At 38.4% G+C, this 22,898-nt stretch overlaps 1 protein-coding gene across 5 annotated transcripts in view; it reads left to right on the top strand.

Annotated features, from left to right (window-relative positions):
• setd1ba (SET domain containing 1B, histone lysine methyltransferase a) overlaps positions 1–22,898 on the top strand; it is a 135,829-nt gene that overhangs the window by 42,149 nt on the left and 70,782 nt on the right. For all 5 annotated transcript variants that reach the window (XM_088000050.1, XM_088000052.1, XM_088000053.1 and 2 more), the window contains one exon: positions 20,381–21,190. In XM_088000050.1, coding sequence (XP_087856176.1) covers positions 20,381–21,190 — 810 coding nt within the window. The remainder of the gene's footprint in view (positions 1–20,380; positions 21,191–22,898) is intronic.

Genomic DNA, 22,898 nt, shown 5'->3' on the forward strand with positions numbered 1-22,898 from the left:
AAGTTATGGTAAGGTTTCGATTAGTTATGCCATGGGGCAAATAAGTTTCTGAAAAAGCATGATGTCTCACGCATTAGTTGAAAAAGAAGCTTTGTGAGTACAATGGAATGAAATTGATTTGGCGAATGGAGAACCTAACTTCACACAAAAAAAGAGCATCCAGTAATGCAGTCAAGTGTCTGCGTTGGATTGCAGGGTTCAGCAATGCTACAGAAACTGACTTCTTCTGCCTCTGCGGCTTAAAAGTAGAAGAGTGTCTTGCAGAGGTCGTTAGTGACCAGATCTACCTATAAGCACAAAGTAAGATTGCCTTTGAATTGTGCTGGACACATTGGTAGAATCATTACTTCCAAAATTTGAGTAAATTCATTGTGAAACCTTTGCAGCTTGCACCTCAATTGGAACAATGTATTCATCATCCCACAAAAATACATGCAGCCACTGCCATGGGTGGTGAGAAATTGATTAACACTGATTCCAGATTTTAAAGTGTTGAGCTGAGAGACTAATTTTGAGTAACTCAGGCAATGGATAGAATATATAGGGTGTTTTTGTTTTTACAAATTCAAATAATTATATATTTAACACTCTATTCAGGTTATTAGATCATGTAATAATGCAGAGAGAGGTAGGAATTTGAGTACAATGTGGGTTCCATAACACCGAGCCCCACGGCAAGAAAATGGCACCCTTGGGCATGTGTCCCTATTGACATCTCTGTTGACAAATCTCTCTTGAAATGAACACAATGTGTATGTGACGCATCTCCTTAAAGATCACTATTCTAGAGTTTTTCTGTTTAAAAATTAGTTCCAATTCACCCTGGTTAAATCACCACTTTTTATTCCATTGAAATTAGCCATGATCCGATTTGAATTTCTACTTTAGATTGTTCCTTGCTCTTCTCAGTTACTAATCTAAACCTTATCATACGAGCATCACTCTTGGTCTTAAGCGTTCCTTCACAGATACAAAAGGAATGTTCTACAGGGTGCCAGAGTCCATGTGGTTAAAGCTGTGAAGAAAGAAAAATATAACCACACTTATTTTTATTCTAAGAGTCCACCTCATATCTCCGATCCACATCCAACAACTTCCTTCACCAGAAGTACTGAAATTCCTCCCCTTCCTTTTCTTTTTCACTAACATTAATTGCCCACATATCAGTTGGAATAAAAACTCCCAATATCACCATTTTATAGTTCTTCCACATCCCAATAATTTCACTGCAGATTTGCTTCTTTCTTTCCCTGACTATATTGGTAACCCCGTAGAATGCTCTTAGAATAAAAATAAGTGTGGTTATATTTTTCTTTCTTCACAGCTTTAACCACATGGACTCTGGCACCCTGTAGAACATTCCTTTTTCCACCATTACAATGTCTTCCCTTTTAAGTACTGACATCCTGCTTATCTATTTTCCTTCTTCATCTTTTTTGAACACTATGCATCTGACCTTATTCACCACACTTTGTGTGTTTACATTCATTCATTATTCATTTTGTTCCTTTTAATCCTCCTTAGTCTGCTCCCATTTAATATGGTTCTCTTGAAAATTCTCTCATGGGATTTGAGTATCACTGTTAAGGCTGTTATTTGTTTCCTATCCTGAATAATTCTTTTGACAAGGTAGTGGTAGTGCGCTAGGGACCTGGGTTCAACTCTGGCATTGGGCGACTGTCTATGTGGAGTTTGCTCATTCTTCACATATCTGCATATGTTTCTTCCAGGTGCTGCAGTTTCCTCTCACAGTACAGAGATATTCAGGTTATGTGGATTGGCCGTGCTGAATTGCCAATAGTGTCCAGAGATATGCAGGCTAAGTGGACTAGCCATGGTAAATGCAGGATAGGGTAGAGGGGTGGATCTGGATAGGATGCCCTTTTGAGGGTCAGTATGTACTCGATAGGTTGAATGGCCTGCTTCCATGCTGTTAGTGTTCTATCATTCTGTTTTCACTAATCGCTATCTATCTGGTGAAGTACAATTACAGTATTACTAGGAAGGGAATTTCAGGATATTGACCCAGTGATAGTGAAGAAACGGAGATGTAGTTCCATGTCAGGATTGATGGCAGAATCTATGCTTACCATTTAACACACCTTTTCTGGTACCTGTGTTGGGGCATTAGTGAGGAGAGAAATTAATGTTGTAATGCTTCCAAGGGTAAAAACTGTCAATGAACATGTTGTAGGGAAGTGTGTGTGAAATAGCTGTCTAGATGATGTAATGAAGGCTGCTTCTGTATTTCAGAAAGTGTCAGTACCATGAGGAAAAGAGGGGAAAATGCTCAATACAGAAAAAAACTCTCTATTGTACTTGGCTTTATGTACTAATGTACTCAAACTCAGTGAAGAACCGAACAATATTCAAACTGAGGTTGAAAACATTGGTTTTTCATGTGCTCATCAAGCCTTATGTTCAAACATGCTGTTAACTCACTCAAAAATGGGCCAATTATTTCCTGTATGCAATCAAAATGTTTTATTTTGATTAGTATTCTGAGGTGGCAAAGATTTTGAATGTAAGGAGGAAAGTCCTCAATTCAGTTTTGCATGTATTCTCAATGCAGCCGAGCACCAGCAGAAGGGGTGAGAAATCTGAGATGAGACTGCAGGACCTTTTGGCTTATCACTTTATTTCTTAAACTGAAACAATACTCTGGTCACTGCTGAAGATCAGTAGCCAAAGAAATCCAAATAAACTATATCCCCGTGCTAGAGTCGAGGTAGAATGGACAGAAAATCCCATCAAAGCAATAGCCAATCAAAAATAAAAATCACACGACACCAGGTTATAGTCCAACAAGTTTAATTGGAAACACTAGCTTTTGGAGCCCTGCTCATTCAACCACCTGATGGACTATAACCTGGTGGTGTGTGATTTTTAACTTTGTATGCCCCAGTCCAACACTGGCATCTCCAAATCATCCAATCGAAGAGACTTTTATTTTTCCATTGCAGCATCCAGGCATTTCCAAAATTCCTGGTGATTCCTGATAAAGGGCTTTTGCCCCAAACCTCGATTCTCCTGCTCCTCGGATGCTGCCTAACCTGCTGTGCTTTTCTAGCACTACCCTCTCGACTCCGATTTTCAAAATTTATGCCAAGTGTTTCACCTGTAGTAGCTTATGCAATAGTTCAATCCATTCCATGTAAACTAATTTCTGAAATCTATCTGGAATTGCTTCATCTTGGGAATACATTTTTTCTTACAGCCATCTAATTAAATATAACTTTATTGCCATTTATGTTTCCTTCTGTGAGATTGTCAGTGCCTGTTGGTATGAAGTGACCACCCAGAAGGTACTTTAGTGTAATAATAGGTAGCTTTGCCAAATGGCTCTGTTCAAAATGAAAAATAGCATTTGGATTCAAATATTTCTCATTCGGCTTGTGGTAGATGTGCAAAGTGAGGGTAAGGTCTTAATCATGATGCAGTATAATGCAGAATGTGAGGGAGAAGTAGTAATTGATGGACAGAAAATGTGAATGGCAACCTGAATGAGTTGGGATCAGTGGAGACCAGCAAATGTATATAATGGAGGGTGTGCATAGAAAGTCTGTTCAAACCAAAAATATACACAGATGGTTTGGTCTGATAGTCAGTTTGCACAAGGAATTTTGAGAGTGATTTATGAATGGGTCGAAGCAGAGTTAACACATGCAGTGTGGATTTTAGTTCTTCGAACCTTGCTTGTCAGTGACCTGGTGCACACACTTCTTATTGTTGGTAAATTCACCAAATGAGCACATGGTTGTGTACAATTTTGTGAATTAGACCTTTTATTTAAAGTACAGGAGTTTTGTCAATATTTCTAGTTTTAGATGGAGAGAACAGTGATCTCAGTTGGGCCCAGGTGGTAGCTATTGATGCTGACTCTCTCATCAATAAAATCACCACTGAATCATCACATCTAGGCATATATGATCAAGGATGCCATGAGAAATAGAAAAGTTATACTGGTACTCTTGAACTATTGAAATTAAATAACAATGTGAATGTCCTCTATTCTTAATTATAATGGTTCCATCATTGGAACAAGTTCTGGGATTCACTTTTGAAAACCCTTTGCTTCTCTACGTTTCTTTCCTCCAATAAGCCATTCCTTAAAGCCAATCACTTTGACCAACCTTTTTTACAGAGGGGTTGGGGAGAGAAGTGGTTAGATGCTAAAATTGGTCGCCTGTTTAGCCAATGTAAAAGACTTGTGAGGATCAATTGGGCTTGCTAAAAGCTCCATTGACTCTAATATTATCATGCTCAGGCCATAATACGGTTTTCCTATTTTTTTTTTTGAAAATTGTTTTAAAAACTGTGAGTAAGAGCGGGGTTCTGCCTTTGGTGCCCTTTCCCCATTGGGGTCAGCCCCTGAGTAGAGAGACTCTGTCAGATTGGCTGGCAGCTTCAGAGAATGGGACTTCCTGGCTCTGAGGGTCAGAGTCCACTGTATTAATTTAGCTTGTCCCCAGTACTTTGTAGAGTAAATTTGTTTTCCCTCTCCTGGCTTGCCACCACTATTTCTTATGGGACTGGTGGGAATGGGGAGCAATCCTCTTACCCTTAAATGTCTCCTAATATGTCCCAATGTGACATGGTGTCATACTTTGCTTTATAATACACTTTGGGACATTCCATTGGTTAAAAGGTGCTATATAAATGAGTTGTTTCTGGGACAAAGTTAAGGGGATTCGTGTCTGGTGCAGTGACATTTGACACTGATGTGATGATACAGCAGAGAGGAGTATAATCATATATTGCATTTACAATTAATCATCCTGTCATAACTGTCCATGGAATAAGTGTTTTAACTGCACTTGAGCTGAGAATTTCAATTTGTTCATTGTTCAACATCCTCCATACACATGTAGAAACTCTAAACTCATTTGACAGACTCTGAGTAAACCATATACTAAGCATAGAACTAAAACTATTACAATGACATTGTAGACAGACCATACTGCATAAGGATATTTTTTCACATTTCATATAAAATGCTCTCTTCTCACCTCATTTCTCCTCTCTAATATCAAAAACGCAGCAACCAGTGTCTACTGTTGAGTTGTGTCCAATGTTTTTATTTTATTCATTTGTGGGATGAGGGGGTCACTGACTGGACAGTACTTATTGCCCATCCCTGGTTGCTCTTGAGAAGGTGGTGGTGAGCTGCCTTCTTGAACCACTGCAATCCACCAGTTGAGGGTCGATCCACAATGCCGGTCGAGAAGGAATTCTAGACTGGAATGTCTAGTGTTTTCAGACAGAGGTCACTGCCTCCTGAGAAGCCAATGTACTAAGTGAATAAAGCTTTCAGATAGTCAAATGACCAACTCATTGAGCTTTCCAGCTACAATTATCAAAACATATTCAAATCTGAAACCCATGAAATTAATTTGTTTACAAAGTTAAAAGTTCATACAATATGGTAAAACGTGTTATAATCCCAGTTGATATTATTACAGGGCAAGTCAGATCTCAGACTAAAATCTAGCTTGACAAATCATATTTTGTTTTCTTTTGTGTTGGTTTTAACAAGATTTTTCACTGAAGCACAAATACACAATGTGGCAGATTTGGGTTTAACAATAAAGCAGAAGTTTATTATATAAAAAATGAAAGAAACTGGATAGAACAAACCATTAAAAAAAACAAAAATTTAAAGATTTAGGTAAAAATACAAACCCATTTATCCCAACATGATCCTATTACAGTACTCAAGTGCTAAACAGAATTCCCTTCAATATCCCACATGGGGTTTGATTTGGTTATGGCTTCAATTCCCAGTTGTAAGAATCTGATTGCGTTAGATCTTTGTTGGTTCTTAACATAATCAAGGTTATTCCTTCTCAGCATTAAATAATCCCTTGAGGATTTTAACCAAACACTTCTGGCCTAGAGCATTTACTGAACTTTTTAAATGAAAGCATTTTTTTAAATAAAAACTATTCTAAACTAGCTTCTCCCATTTCTCAGGAGCAACACATCCAGTTTCGGCTAAACTGTGCAATCTGAGCTACTTCTTTACCCCAAGCTATGGATGTTACCCCTAATCAAAATCAATCTCTAAACTTTTAAACTGGAGCTTCATGCACAACTGTTTACCTTGTTTGCTCATAAACCTCTCCCAATCTAAACAAAAACCCAATTCTCTCTTGGAAGTCATTCTGTCAGTGCTTTAAAAGAAATTGCCATGCCCAGGGAAATACATAAAAGTTAGTCATTAAACCCTGTCAGACACACAGAAAATCCCATGGCCGTTAATTCAAATTCAGAAATCCAAATCAAAAATAACTGATATTAAATCGCCACCCCATACCTTGTACTTGCTGTTCTCAAAAAATCTTTGCCCCTTTCCCCCACCCAAAATCCAGCATTGAAGCTCTGCTGATGGGATGAAAATACAGAAATAATCATTAGAAAATATAACCAAACTATATGTTTTATTTATGCAATAAAGTCACAGCAGTGCGACAGTGAGCTTTTCATTTTTTTGTAACACTACTTTTTAAAACTTAACTGTAATTTTCCTTTGTGAGATGCTGAATTTGTTTTGAAAAAAAATCATTTGTAAGAAGTGAAATATTTAACTGTTTCCAGGCATTCTGAGTATTTACAGCGGCAGATACGCAAAAAAAGCTGCAAGTTCTGTGAAGAGATCTGGCATATTGAGATTTATAGGGGCTGATGAGTAAAAGTTTTGAAGTTATACATGTTGAAGCATTATGTTTTAATAATGCAGGATTCTGGTTCAGGGATTGAAATGCAAAGTACCATTGATGCTAGAAATCTGAAATTTAAAAAAATTAAATACTCAACTATTGGGGCTAACCTGAGTATTCTAGCATTTTATACTTATAATACTATTTCAGGAATATTTGGTCAAGAGGAATTACTACAAATTTATCTGATCTTTTATGACTTTGTTGTAAAAGTATCATGTCCTTTGTTGTAGAAAGGTACACTGTAACTAAATGCATTGCAGTTACTGGGCAAAGTGCCCTTGACAGCAGAGTCCAACCACATGACCTTTATCACCTAGATGGACAAGGGCAGCAGTATAATTATCTTCCAAACAGACTTGTTATGTGTACACTCAAGGACTGCAGTGGTTCAAGAAGGCAGTTCACAGGGAATTAGGATGGACAATCGATGTTAGCCTAACCAGCAGCAGTCAAATCACTTGAACAAGTTAAAAATATGTATGCAGTAAAAGTATAGGACTGCTCTTTATGTTGTTTAATTTATGTTTTCTATAAGAGTAAGGGTGTCTTTTACTAGTTTTCTGTAGTTGGTAGAGAGAAATATTTTACTTTCTAGGAATTAATCTTGAATACTTCCCTCTTGGTCTCATGAGATCCTTTTTAAAAAAGTTTTTATAGGAATCTTTGGGAATTTCTACCCTTGAAGCAAGTACCAGAATAAATAAAGCGCTGTCCTCCAGATGTCTCCAAACCAGCAAAATACTCTGTGCTGTGAGGCTGCACATTTGAGACTAATAGACAATTCCTCCACTCTTTTGGCAGAGAAAGTAAGAAGAGGCAACATAAAATGAAAAATGCAATTCTAAAAAAAGGTGTAAGAGAACAGGGGCCTGTGCTATATATCTACAACATGTTGAAGGTGGCATGGCAGGTTGAGAAAATGATTAAGAAAAAATGTGACTTTGGGGGGGGGCTATATAAACAGACAATACAGTACCAAAGCAAGAAAATTATGGCAAATGTTTTATTAACCATTGGTTGGCCTCACCTATAATTTCTCTCCAAGTCACAGAGTCATATAGCATTGAAACAGACCCTTCAGTCCAACTAGTTCACGCCGAACATAATCCCAAACTAAACTAGTCCCACCTGCCTCCTTCTGGTCCATATCCCTCCAAGCCTTTCCTGTTCACTTACCTCTCCAAATGTTTTTTAAATGTTGTAATTGTACCCACGTCCACCACTTCCTTAGGAAGTTCATTCCATACACAAACCACCCTCTGTGTAAAAAAAATTTGCCCCTCAGTTTTTTTTAAATTTCTCTCCTCTCACCTTAAAAATGTGCCCCCTAGTCTTGAAAAACCCCATCCCAGGGAAAAGACACTACCATGAACTCTATCGATACCTCTCATCATTTTGTAAACTTCTGGCAGACCTTCTACGCTCCAGTGAAAAAAGTCCCAGCCTTTCTTTATAACTCAAACCTTCCAAACCTGACGACTTCTTGGTAAATACATTATATTGCCTCTTCTGAACCCTCTCCAGCTTAATATCCTTCCTGTAACCGGGTGACTAGAACTTGACACAGTACTCTAGAAGAGTCCTGCAAAACCTCAACATGATTTCCTAACTAACTGGCTCAAAGGTAGAAGATAGAGAGTGGTGATGGAGGATTGTTTTTCAGACTGGAGGCCTGTGACCAGTGGAGTGCCACAAGGAATGGTGCTGGGTCCTCTACTTTTTGTCATTTACATAAATGATTTAGATGCGAGCATAAGAGGTACAGTTAGTAAGTTTGCAGATGACACCAAAATTGGAGGTGTAGTGGACAGCGAAGAGGGTTACCTCAGATTACAACGAGATCTTGACCATATGGGTCAATGGGCTGAGAAGTGGCAGATGGAGTTTAATTCCGATAAATACGAGATGCTGCATTTTGGGAAAGCAAATCTTAGCGGGACATATACACTTAATGGTAAGGTCCTAGGGAGTGTTGCTGAACAAAGAGACCTTGGAGTGCAGGTTAATAGCTCCTTGAAAGTGGAGTCACAGGTAGATAGTGAAGAAGGTGTTTGGTATGCTTTCCTTTAATGGTCAGAGTATTGAGTACAGGAGTTGGGAGGTCATGTTGCGGCTGTACAGGACATTGGTTATGCCACTGTTGGAATATTGCGTGCAATTCTGGTCTCCTTCCTATCAGAAAGATGTTGTGAAACTTGAAAGGGTTCAGAAAAGATTTACAAGGATGTTGTCAGGGTTTGTGGATTTGAGCTATAGGGAGAGGCTGAAGAGGTTGGGGCTGTTTTCCCTGGAGCATTGGAGGCTGAGGGGTGACCTTATAGAGGTTTACAAAACTTTGAGGGGCATGGATAGGGTAAATAGGCAAAGTCTTTTCCCTGGGGTGGGGGAGTCCAGAACTAGAGGGCATAGGTTTAGGGTGAGAGGGGAAATATATAAAAGAGGCCTAAGGGGCAAGCTTTTCACACACAGGGTGATACGTGTATGGAATGAACTGCCAGAGGAAGTGGTGGAGGCAGGTACAATTGCAACATTTAAGAGGCATTTGGATGGGTACATAAATAGGAAGGGTATGAAGGCGTATGGGCCGGGTGCTGGTAGGTGGAACTAGTTTGAGTTGGGATATCTGGTCGGTGTGGACAGGTTGGACTGAAGGATCTGTTTCCATGCTGTACATCTCTATGACTCAGCAATGAAGGCAAGTGTGCCATATGCCTTTTAAACACCCTGTCTATATGTGACGCAAACTTCAAAGAATTATGTGCCTGCGTCCCTAAGTCCCTGTGTTTTACAACGCTACCCAAGAACCTACAATTAATTGTATAAGCCCTATCCTTGTTTGTTATACCAAAACACAATACCTCAAGTTTATCCAAGCTGAACTTCATCTGGTATTTTTCAGCTCGTTGACCCTTTGTAATTTTACAAAACTTCGAACCAGAAGACCTGTATTTAAAGTGAATGACAGAAGCAAAAGGAAAATGAGGGAGTAGGGGGGAGATCTTTTCTACACAGCAGTTGGTTTAGATCTGGAACTTACTGCCTGAGTGCATGGCAGAGACGCTTTCAAATTTTACTTGGATAATTATCTGAAGAGAGAAGATTTGAGTTGCAGTGAAGGGCTGGGGAGAGGGACTAGCTGAGTTGGCCTTGCAGAAATTTGTCATGGATTTCTCCTTCTATACTGTGAAATACCTGGACAGCCCTTGGGGGTGGAGCTGTGATCAAAACCTACTTCAGCATACCTTCTTGTGGATCTGAATATTAGAGCCCAAAGTAGCTGTGCAAGTCCTAAAATTCAGCCCATTCAGATAAAAGCAAAATATTGGAAATCTGAAGTAAGCACAGTACTGGAGAAATTCAGTAACTCTAGCAGCATCTGTGGAGAGACAAACCGTGTGATTGTTTGAGTCTGGTATGACTTCCTCATTGGAACACTGTAGCAGACCAAGGTAAAATGTTCTACTTGTACTTCTTTCAATCAAGTCTACTGTATTTGCAGCTCACAATGTGGTTTCCTTTAATTTAGCAACACAGACTGGAAGACTGTTTGATGGAACACCTCCACTCTGTCCGTACGAATGACCCTGACATTTCAATTACTTGCCATTTTAATAAACCACTTTGCTCCAATTCTAACATTTCTGTTCTTGGCCTGTTAGTGTTTCAGCGAAGGAGATGATCAGTTGCGTAGAAGATCCATCCTCTTCAAATCATTACCAATTTCTATGCTTTATGTATTTATTAATTTTAGCTAATTTCAAATACACTACAATTTTAGATTTGGAAAAGTATTCTGTTAATTAATGCTGAGATTGGCTGCCTTATGCATAGTTTGGAGTGGGCATCATTATGTTTTTGAGGATTAAACCTTTTGACAAGGTAACAACAGTCTTCTCTGACATCTTTAATCATATTAAAGAAGCATGCATGACTTTGAACTGACTACATTAAGTGAAAGTTTTCTTGACTTTGTTATCTTTGCTCTGTATTTTAACATATCCAGAATAAAGTGCTTCTGAGAAGATGCCAATGGAGCTGCATGTGTCTGGTGACACCTCTCCAAGTATTAGGATGCCAGAATGAAAGTCATCTAGAGCTTTTCATATATTAGCCTTATGTTTTCAAGAATTAGCACTTATTTGGCCAAAGCGTTTTTTAAAGTTGATCTCTGGAGAGAATATTGTTTAATTGTTTCTTTAATATTGCGGGGAGAGGGGTGCTGCTGAATGATACTTTAACTTCAAGTGTGTTAGGGAAATGGGCTACTATGTCAGGATATTCACAGAATCCCTGCAGTGTAGAAATAGGCCATTCAGCCCAACAATTCTACACCGACCCTTCATACGCTGCATTCATTGGTTATGTCCTATAGAAGATAGTACCTTCCCCACTCAGACTCTTAAAACCCACTTCTCTAATCTGCTTCCTCCCTTGGCAGTACTCTGTACTTATCTGGCCTGGGGATCTTTTGGAGTCGTCTTCTCAAGCATGCTTGGAGTCCAGGCAGTGTCCGCTGTCAGGCTTGATGCTGCCTGTCAATCAGGTTGGTTAGCAGCTCCAAAGGGTGGAAATTCCTCCCACTGTTGGCCACTCTACATCAGTTTAGCCCACCTGCAGCATATTGTGGCTGTGGGGTAGGTTTCCTATCAGGCTGTGGGCTAACTGCCAACTTTCTTACTTGGCTAATGGTGAGAATGGAAATATGGTTGAGTAGTGTGTGCTGGTGTAGAAGGCAGCATTGTTGAAATGGCAAAAAGTACAAGTGCAAGACAAAATGGTTGCTTACTGGACAAGGAAAGAAACAAAAGATTAGTTTGCATGATGTGTAGGTGACATTAGAATAAATGCCAGTAACTGTTCTTTGAATAAAATGGGATCAATGTTTCTGATCTGTAATTGAATTCTATTGATTCCAAAATCACTAAACAGTAATGGAAAGATAAGGTGCCTGTCCTCACGCTTAATTTGAACTTCACTAAAACAATATAGAAGACCAAGGACCGCAAGATCAGAGTGGGTGCAAGTTGAAATGAAAAGGGCAAGCAACTAGAGGCTCAGCATCATGTTGTGCTCTCAACAGAGATGTTGCACAGAGCAAATACCTAATCTGTAATTCCAATCATAGTACCAAAGGTCAGAGCAAATGTAATGCAACTAAGCAGAAGTGGGTACTACAGCTGCTGGAGATTACAGCCAAGATTAGAGTGGTGATGGAAAAGTACAGCAGGTCAGGCAGCATCTGAGGAGCAGGAAGATCAGCGATTCTGGCAAAAGCCCTTCAGCAGGAATGCAACTAAGTCTAGTTAAAATTTTAATTTTCGTGCCCCTTCAGTTAATCAATTTCTTCAGCTGCAGATACCTGCTTGTGTGTGATGCCAATGCTAGCTGCAGTTGTCCTGTGCCTTGCCCGAGGGATCGTGTTAAATCTGCCCAATAGTTTTTCGATGGTGGAAGGTACAACATAATGATGATGCTATTTTCACTGCCATTTGTGTGTGAATATTTCTAGCTTGGGTTTATGATTTAGGATTGTGAAACTTTAATTTTTCCCTTCCCACCCAAGGATGCTGGGATCAATTGTTGTGCTAATCTACTATCAGTCAGACTCTAGATTGAAAATTGGACCTGGGACCTTTTTTGGTCTTGGTGTTACATGAGTGTCTGTCCTTTGCATCCTTGCCAATACTCATTATTTTTGAAAAAAAATCTCAAAAACTCGTGAAGTCATTCATTTTAACTCATTCCTTTGGCAGTCCCATCCATCCTACCTCATGTTTCCTTTCACAGCTTGGTAAATGTTCTATTCTGATTTGTAAAACTTCATGGACATTTGTTTAAAATTTTGAAGTTGCCATAGTTGGTTTAAAAGAGAACATCACGTGATTTAAAATGAACAGTTCCATTGGCTATTTACCAGCTTATAACACAAGTTTTTGTATGGTTATACACTGACAGCTTGATAGTATTCAACACTGTTGAACTAATGTTCAATCTAAGATGTAAGAATGCAAAAATGAAAAGGATCAACCATTGTGAATGAAACACACTGATCAGGTGACATAGTATCACAGAGTTTGTAAGCACAGAAATGCACCTCTCAGCCCAACAGCTAAATGCTATTGATTATACTTCACACCAAGCCCACTACCCTATTTCATCTTTCACCACTCTAGCCAGCACAACTAGCTTTTCCTTAAGACGCATCTTTACTGTTTGACTGAACTGCTACATGGTAGCAAGTTCCACATTATAATAAATATGTTTTTCAGTCTATGTTTTATCCAACAGTACAAGCCCCATCTAGTGACTGTGTGCGCACACTCAACGCCAAGCCTCCTTCAGCTATTACTACCAGCGTAACACCAATAATGTAGAAACATGAAAACTAGGTTGCAAACTGAATATGAATTAAAGGACTTAGCTAATTTTGGGTTTGTTACTCCATTTAAGCATCACCCCTGACATTTGTGTCAACTGAATATCTTAGCTTTATTTTTAAGGTTATTAAGCGGCCACCTGTGATCACCACCATTGTTAGAAGAGGAGTCTGTTTACTTCACTTACTGCTCAAAATCATTCATTGATGAATACTGCGTTGATCATCATTTTATTTATATGGCAACGTTTATCTCTGCAAAAAACATCTATTCTGGTTGGTTTTTCATTTGTTTCTGTCTGTGCAATTCTGACAAAAATATTTAACCCAAAACTGCATGGATACCACTTAAACTCCTACTATAAAGCTGAAGTAAATGCTACATTATGTCTTAATACTCTTTGCTAAATAAAAACTAACCTTGCACTCAGCAAATTTTCTATTGTTGCCTTGCCTCTACACTAGTTTGTTCTTTACTGTATAAATTTTGCTTTCTGGAGGTACATTCTGGTGCATTGTATGTCTTCTTTCAAAACACATGGGCGTGTTTTAACTAGCACACTGCTTTCACAATCAGCCAACTTTGCCTTGAATAAAGGTAAGTTACACACAGTGTAGTGAAGGAATGCTGCAAGTAAGCAAGTCCATCATATTTAGCGCACAATCTGGGAATAAAGAATATATTTTCTTTTTTTTTCGTGTTATTTTCCTGTGTTCATTTGTGAAGGTGATAACTTTTTGCTGATTTCCAATTCCTCCAATGCCTCATTCAAATGACTGTAATTAATGTAAGCCCCAAGTGTGAATATTGGCAGATTTATTCAATTTCAGTTGCATCACAGCTAAGTCCTCTCACTATAAACAGGCACATTTTTAGCAGGATAATGTACAATGAAATCTGGTTGAACTTCATGTTTCAGCAAATTTGGCTGTTTGGGAATTCGGCCGAGGATTCTGCAGGTCTTTGTTACTCAGTTAGTCATTGGATATATGTAATGATCCATGGAAGGAGCCCTAAGGTTACACAAGTGAATATAAGAAATGTGTTGTTCTTTCTGATTGTGTGAAATAGGTTGAGTTGTAAAGCTCTGAAGTTGCAATCTGAGTTGTTTTTCATTTTATTTTGTGTAAAATCTACTGGAAACAATCACTACCTTCTAAAATGAAAAGTGAAGCTTTGTTATGTTGCAGGATTAATCATGTGATGCATTTTAATTTCACAAATACGTTAAAAGACTAAATTGTATACTCACCTAGTCTATTTGTAAATGTAATCTCAATTTTTTTTCAAGTTATTTGTGCTTCAGTCAAAGGAGTTGAGTGTCACCTGATGTGGTGCAATGTGTAATTTTATGAATATTAGAAGATGGAATCTTCATGGGTGCAACCTGGAAGGTGATACTCATAATTCCTCTATATCGTTGCATAGAAATAAATACAATATTAGTAATGTGCAATTATTTTAATACCATGAGGATTTATTTTCTCAACAAAAAATATAACATTCATGATCAAAAACTTTGTTTATTCAATCCAGTATGCTCGATCAGGATTATGAATAAAACAGCAACTATCTTGATATTGTGGTCTTTTAGAAGCTAGAAACATTTTCTGTCACTGTGATTGTGGTTAAAATTTGTGCTACTTCTGTATTTCTTCTTTACATTTCCTATTCTTTCTCCTTTTTGAAATTTGGTGGAGTGTCAGAGTCATAGTCATAGAGATGTACAGCACAGTGTGCTTGTTAATAAAGCACTAAGTCCTTATGATTGTAACAAGCTTTGCATGTAAGGTTTCACCTGTGAAATATTGATTTGTGTAGATATATATAAACCTTAAATGCCATTCACACTTTTATATTGTCAAATTTAAAGCTGCCTCTGCATCTTGATGGCATCAGTAGCTTGATTCATAACACCAAAGGTTAACAATTTTATATGTTTGCACATAACATGTGTGCATGATACATAATCTATTGAGTTTCCATCAATTCCCACCTATTGATTAGAACACATGCCCAAAGGCATTAAACCACTGTATATCTCAAGGAAGGAAGATTAATATTGTTGTTCTTTTAGATAAGTGGAGTATAAGACAATTATTTTTAACTAATGAATGTATTGCAGTAGGTGGAAAGTATACAGAATTCTAATAGAGGAAACTTGTCTCAGAGAATCAGTATTTCTTTAAATTTAATATTGTACAAGTATTTAGCTATGCTTTACCATTCTGAATTTAAAAGTTTGTTTTTATTCATCTCCGCCTATATTAGCAATGATATTGAGAATTAAAAATGGGGTACCTGCATCATTTGTAGGTAATATATAAATTTATGTTTTCAGTTTGAAACAAACTCTAATATTTCTGTTAGATCGATAATGATGTTTGGGAATGATTAGAAAATAATCCCATTGATGTTCAATACTGCACAATGTACTGAACCATATTTTGGTTTATGGCGGATGACATCCAAGTTGTGAGTTAGTCTTGTATATCATTGCTGGATGTTGATCAAGTGACAGCAGCAGAATCAAGGAAGGGTACTGTTATTGGCATATATTAGAGAAAAATGTAGCGAACGTAGTAGCAAGTTTCTTTCCAGATTAAAATGAGGCCGTTCTCAGCTTTTCACCTAATTTGTATATGACAAACTTTTGTACAGATTTTCACTTTAAAGCAATTTCAACAGCTTTGTACAACATCACAGAGTCCATAAGATTAGTATCTTGGCAAATTGTTTACTGATTAAGAGAACATTTCCCTTTTTGAGAACTGCATTCACTCCCGTGAAATTAATGTTAGTTTGTCCAAGTGACTGGCATGTAACTGAACTTAAAGCCACTTTCTATAATATGCAATTTTTACTTGTCTGGTAAAGTATAGACATTTAAAATAATGCTGCCATTCACTTTGTTTTCTCTCAGTCTCCAAAAGAAGCTTTCAACCTCCCAACCCAGATGGAAAGTCTTCCACTGCCCAGCACCTCCCGATTGTCGACCTCCCAACAGCACTACTCTTGCACCCCTGTTCCATCCACTTGTTATTGAGGAGAGGAAAATCAGTATTCACATTTTCTCTTACCTCACCTTAATCACCAGGGACAGTCCTTTTGGGAGTCCCGGTGCAGTCCAATGCTAGTGTTTTCTTCCAGTTCTCCCAGATTGACTGTCTACTAAGCAAGAAGTGGAACTAATAAAATGTTAATGAGGCCCGAACATTGAGATCCCTGGATTTGTTGGGCTCTTGCATAACTTTTGGTCTGTCACCTGCACCTTTTGCTGCCTCTTCATAAATACCATGGGCCCATGAGTGTTAATGATCTTTGTAAATATGTTATTACTAGGAAGTATTGACTGCTAGATCATCAGTTGGTATATGACTTGTTCAACCTAAGTGGTTTTGATTCAAAAAGGATATTTAATTTAAACATTTGTATGTATGTCACTGGAAAAAAAAATTGTCAATGGGAGAAGCAGCTGTTTTGCTGTCATAGATTAGCTTGGAATAAACTAAATCTAGTGTGGTGCCAGAAAAGACTGTCTAGGCTATAATTTACTCCCTACATTTAAAAAGGGAATCAACATTTTTCTACTTGCATGACCCTCTTAATTACTAACTTTTCCTGTAGCAGACCTTATGAGCACTTCGTTCTTTTTGAGGACCTGGATAACGATTTGGTCTCCTTAACATGTTGTGAATTCTTGGTAAGGAAATGTGAAGCCACACCAACAGCAGGCAGATGCCTGGTCATTGAGAGCTTTATTAAAACAAAATAAACAACATATTAAAAAGCACAAGAAAGATGATCTCAAATTATAATATTGTTATGATCCCTGTGAACAATCAATAGAATTTTAAAAGAAATTTGAACTTAGTTAAACAAGATTTCACATTTTAAATTTTTGCTGTAGCAAATAACTAGAAGCACGATTAACTGAAATGTCTTTTTGTGGGCAATTTATACCTAACATGATTAAAGGAATATTCCTCTTTTGTGTAGCATTCTCTGTAGAATTACAAACTGCCACGGTCACCTCCAGCTTCCAAGGCAGTTAACATCGTCTCATTTCACTGTGTAATAACTTCAAGCAATTGTCCCTTCGTTTGTGGAGATCTCCCAAATCCACTACCAGCAATAAAGCTCACTGATTCATTTTGACCCTATTGTCTAGTCCGGGACTAATCTCCCAGATAGCTTACATGGCTGCAGAATGCAACTCTTCAACCAGAGATCATTTCCCCCTCCTGCATGCTTCTTTAGTAAGTCTCAAGGAATCTGTAGCCTTTTCTTCCAGCTGACCACATCAAACTGCTGTTCTTTTTATTTGTCCCTTTTTCCTTCTGCCTAAAAAAAAACTTGACCTGATGTAGGAGCAATGCTCCAAAAGTTAGTGCTTCCAAATAAACCTGTTGGACTATAACCTAGTGTTGTGTGATTTTTAACTTTGATAGAGGAAAGTCCACTTACTTTTAGTACAAAGTTAAAAATCTCACAACACCAGCTTATAGTCCAACAGGTTTAATTGGAAGCACACTAGCTTTCGGAGCGACGCTCCTTCATCAGGTGATTGTCACCTGATAAAGGAGCGTCGCTCCGAAAGCTAGTGTGCTTCCAATTAAACCTGTTGGACTATAACCTGGTGTTGTGTGATTTTTAACTTTGTACACCCCAGTCCAACACCGGCATCTCCGAATCATTACTTTTAGTACAGTTGCCATTGTCTGTTGTTCCCAGTTGAACTTTGCACCATATTCCACAGGTTAGCATTGACTAGAAATTGAAATGTTGAGAGTGTGGTGCTGGAAAAGCACAGCAGGTCAGGTAGCATCTGAGAAGCAGGAGAGTCGACATTTCGGGCAAAAGCCCTTTATCAGGAATGCCTTTGCCAGCACCACACTCAATTCTGATCTCCAGTATCTGTAGTCCTTGCTTTCATTGAAGTGGACTAGCTGTATAAATACTGTGGCTGCAAGAGCATGTCAGATGCATGAAATCATGTGGTAAATCATTCACCTCTGATTCCCCAAAGCCTGTCTGCTATCTACAGCGCATAAGTCACAAGTGTTTTGGAATGCTTCAAGTTGTCGGGATGAGTGCAGTTCCAACAACATTCAGAAAACTTGACATTAAAGCAGCCTGTTTGACTGACACATCTTCAAACATTCAGTCTCTCTATTGCCCGATAGCATGCTTAATAGCAGCGTTGTATACCATCTACACAATGCAATGCTGAAATTCTCCAAGGCTCCTTAGACATCATGAATAAAAGCAAAATACTAAAGATGCCAGGAATGTGAAACAAAAAGAAAATGTTGGGGAAACTTGGCCAGTTTGGCTGCTTCTGGAGAGAGAGAAACAATTAATTCTCCCAGTCCAGTCTGAGTCATCTTGAGAATATACTAACTCTAAGTTAACTTTGTCTGTACAAGTGCTTCCAGATCTGCTGAGTTTCTCCATCTTTCTCTTTGTTCCTGAGACATCACTTTCAACTTCCAGTTGCTTCCATTTCATTGGATCATCTTATTCCCATACAAACGTTTCCATCCTAGAACTGCAGTCATTTTCAGTGAAGCCCAAGAGAAACCAAATTCATTTTCTGCTGAAACTATTATAGTCTACAGGTCTTAACAGTGAATTCAATAACTTCAATGCATAAACACCTGTTGTTCACTTTGATTATGCTTCTTTTCTCTTCCTTCACACTGCTCTGTTTGAATGGGTTTGTTCTCAGTACTGTTAACCTATTTTGTCCTATTCACACTTATCAGTAACACCTATTCTGCATCTTAATGTCTCCTGAATGACTATTAGAACTTATTGTGTCTTTTGCTCTGAGCACCAACATGTTTCACTTGCTCCTCCCCAGCTTTTGTCAACGTCATTTTCCCGACCCTTCCAGTTCCAAAGAAGAATCATTGGACTCAACATTTATGCTGTTTATCTCTCCAGAGTCTCTCCGAAGTGTTCCCTTTATCCTTCTAAATTCTATACTGTGGGGTGTAGGTGACTCTTTTGTCTTAGCTAACTAGCCTATCAAATTCTAATAACGGTTTGTTTGTATCTGCATTTATGTTTGTCACACTAATTCTTCCTACTCCAATTATGTTTGCTTAAAAATTCGGAAAATGTTTGGTGTTGCTCACTCATTAAGGATAAATCTGAGGTGTAACAAATTTCCCCTGTTACTTCTAGTTCCTTGGAAAGTTGTCTGGCTCCATTGTATGCACTGAAGTGACCCACAAGTCAAAAGACCCCATGAATGATTTTTTTATTGTGTAAATGTCTTTGTTGCAAATAATGATCAGGAAAGATTAGAAAAACCTGCCAAATTGCTATGTCCTGGTTTGTACTCTTGCACTCAGTCAAAATCTATCCTACTGAATACTTTGGGAGCACAGTGATCTGATTGCTTCCAAGATTAGAACATTGCAGTTTCACAATACATAATTGCACAAGTTAAAGGATGTAAGAAAGGAACAAGTTCTATTTGAAAATTTCCAAAACCACCCAGCCTTTGTATGCAATATGTGAGCTGAATACAATTTGAAATTAGTTTGATGCTCTGTTGTGCATTGTTAATATCTACTCAGTACTGAATACAATGCTGAAGGTTGGATGTCTCCTTCAATGCCTGTTCTGTTTCTTAATTGCAATAAAGTAGTAAAAACTCTGCCACAAGTTTCATTTCCACATAACATGAAATTCTTCTTTCTTGGTCCTTAACAAGTCTGTTGTGGTGGAGGCCATGATGCTATGAGATGTAGACTTGTTTACCTGATTTCTCCCAATTTGATGTTTATTGTGATGTTTACTTTAGCATTCATACAGATATTTCCTCTCAAGTTCCTAGATATAACATTTCCTAACCAGGATGTAACATCACAAACTGTAAACCAAACTACATTTTAAAAGATTTTTCATGGGAAGTGGGCATCACAGGCAAAGTCAGTATTGGTTACACCTCCCTAATTGCCCTTCTGCCTTCAGATGGTGGTGGTGAGCCACCTTCTTTAGCTGCTGCAGTCTGTGTAGTTTAATTGCTGTCACGGAGCGAGGTCCAAGATTTTTAGCCAGCAACAGTAAAGGAATAGTCATATAGTTCCAAGGCAGGATGATGTCTGACATCAAGAGAAGTCTGAGATAAAATAAAGACTGTAGTAAAGTAGAAACATTTGAGACAAGGGTTGTTTGAAGTTTACGTAAAAGTTGTAAACATTAATTACTGCAAATTTCTAATTCTGTGCAATTATTACAGTTGTTTCAAATTCATTGTTTCAACAGAGCCAGCAGTCATCGGGGGAAGACATGGAGATATCAGATGATGAAGCAAGTACAAGTCCAATAACCAGCGCAGAATGTTCGGAAACTATTGTGGTCAGCTCTTCTGCTTCTGCTATACCTATACCACCACCAGGATTCCATCCACTACCCCCACCACCTCAAACTGGATTTCCATTGCCACCACCTCTTCCTCCCCCTCCACCACCACCTCCAACCCATCCTACTGTTGCAGTTCCACCCCCTCCACTTCCTGCGCGACCAGACCTGTGCCCTCCTGGAGTGCCTCCACCTCCACCCCCACCTCCACCACCACCCCCACCCCCACCACCACCTCCCCTGCTTCCTCACCTTCATCCATTTCCTCCCAACATGTATCCACTGATGTCTATGGACCTAATGAACTGCATAGGCAATCACTGGGGGAGTATGCAGATGTCATTTCAGATGCAGACTCAGATGTTGAGCCGTATGATGCAAGGTCAAGGGCCATCTCCTTACCCACCTTTCATTGCTGGTGGAATGAACTTGCAGTTTGGAAATATGCAACCATACCGCCCATATCTTGTGAATTCAAGTCTAGCTCATGGTCAGCAATGGACTCCGTTGCCAAAGTTTGATCCGACTGTCCCACCACCTGGGTATGAAGTCAAGAAAGAGGATCCTCATAAAGCCACCATTGATGGAGTCCTTTTGGTGGTTATGAAGGAACTTAAAAGCATAATGAAACGAGACTTGAATCGCAAAATGGTTGAAATGGTGGCATTTAGGACGTTTGATGAATGGTGGGAGAGGAAAGAACGTAAAGCAAAGGTAAACCACTCTTTTTGTATGTATGTTTTAGGAATGAAACCTCTCCTGTATTTTGCAGATAATGCTGACATTTTGTTATTGCAATTTATTTTACTATTCTTTATTGTTTACTACAAAAAGGATATGCACATGAATAGTTTCCCTGGTGCCTGCCTGACAATATCTCTCTTCCTTTCACTGGGCATGCCTTGATGTACAGGATACAACCTTTTGTTTGACACATCTATGAAAAAACTTACACGTGAAAATTTAGTTTGCTAGTTTATCAATAAAGATACTGGAGTCCAGACTTTCCGGTTTATGTTATTTTAGATCTGACATTAATCTGTGTACATTGTTACCACATTGAAAACCTAAGCTTTGATATCTTATTCATGATTGCAATGATTTGGTTTTAAATTGTGCTTCTTATGCTGGAAAGCAGGGGTTTCAAAAACACTTGTCCGCAGCTTTTCTGAACTAAGAATTAAACTGTTTGCAATAAAATATTATCCCTTTGATGTAGCTGCTCAGCACAAGATTAACCCCGGTTTAATAGACAGAAAAACATCAATACATACTAAGGCCATACCAGATGAAACAAATTGCTCCACGTGAATAGATGCATATTAAGCCAAATAATTGTCTCCTTTTGGGACTGTTATATTATTTGTGCATAATAGCTCAGTTGTTTCTTTGTATTGTGCAAGCTGACAAAGGCCTTTTTCTTCAGTTTTTTTTTAAACTAACATTTTATTCGTGAATTTGATGGCTTCCAGGTGTTCAGTTTGACAGCCAATGTGCGAAGTTATGAAAATTATGCGAATAGTTTGGCTACCGTGTGAGGTACACTTGCAAATGAAAGAAATTTGGACGAGAACAATGCCAACTGAAGCAAACAGGAAATTATCAGTTGTGGTTATTGCTAATTCTTTACTGCCTCAAGATACTGGTTTCTGAATTTTTTTTCTATTTGTATCATGGTCCGGTACATACAACTAAAGGACTTCCTCCTGCAATTTGAATATTATTATTAAGAAATATAGTGGCCTGGATATTATGGGCTACATAGGTAAGATGAGAAGCTGGGGCAGGGTTTGGGGGGCATTGCAAAACTGTAGGAGATTGGTTGGAAAAACAATTAGTTTTAAGTTTTTCCTGAATGTGGTGCAATTTTATTTTTCATCCCTGCTGACTGGTTCCCTATCTTCAAGACAGCCCAATTCACAAACTAGAGGATAGGGATTTAAATAATTGTCAAAATAACCAGCAGGTATTTGTTAGACCTAGCAACGTGTCATGACCTAGATGCATTGCCTGGAGAGGTTTTGGAAGCAGATTCAATTGTAACTTTCAAAAGAGTAATGGGAAAACCTAAGCTAAGATTTTCGGAGGCACTGGGAAGAAACAACAGGGATATTGAATAATTTGTATTTTTCTGGAACAATTCCTACAGACTGGGGGTTGCTAATGTAATCCCACCATTTAAAAATGGAGGTAGGGAGAAAATGAAATTATAGACAAGTGTGTCTGATCAGGAGTGGGGATGATGCTTGAGTCCATTATCAAAGGATTTTATGGTACAGCACTTAGAAAATACTTAAATCAGGCACAGCCAGAATGATTTACGAAAGGGAAATCATGTTTGACAAATCTATTGGACTTTGTGGATGTAAGTAGTAGAATTGTTTGAGGGAAGTAGAGAATATAGTTTATTCGGACTTTCAGA

This window comes from Chiloscyllium plagiosum, unplaced genomic scaffold, assembly GCF_037043375.1.
Source record: "Chiloscyllium plagiosum isolate Xiang-an unplaced genomic scaffold, Cpla_swu_hap1 HiC_scaffold_24, whole genome shotgun sequence".
Taxonomy (NCBI): Eukaryota; Metazoa; Chordata; class Chondrichthyes; order Orectolobiformes; family Hemiscylliidae; genus Chiloscyllium; species Chiloscyllium plagiosum.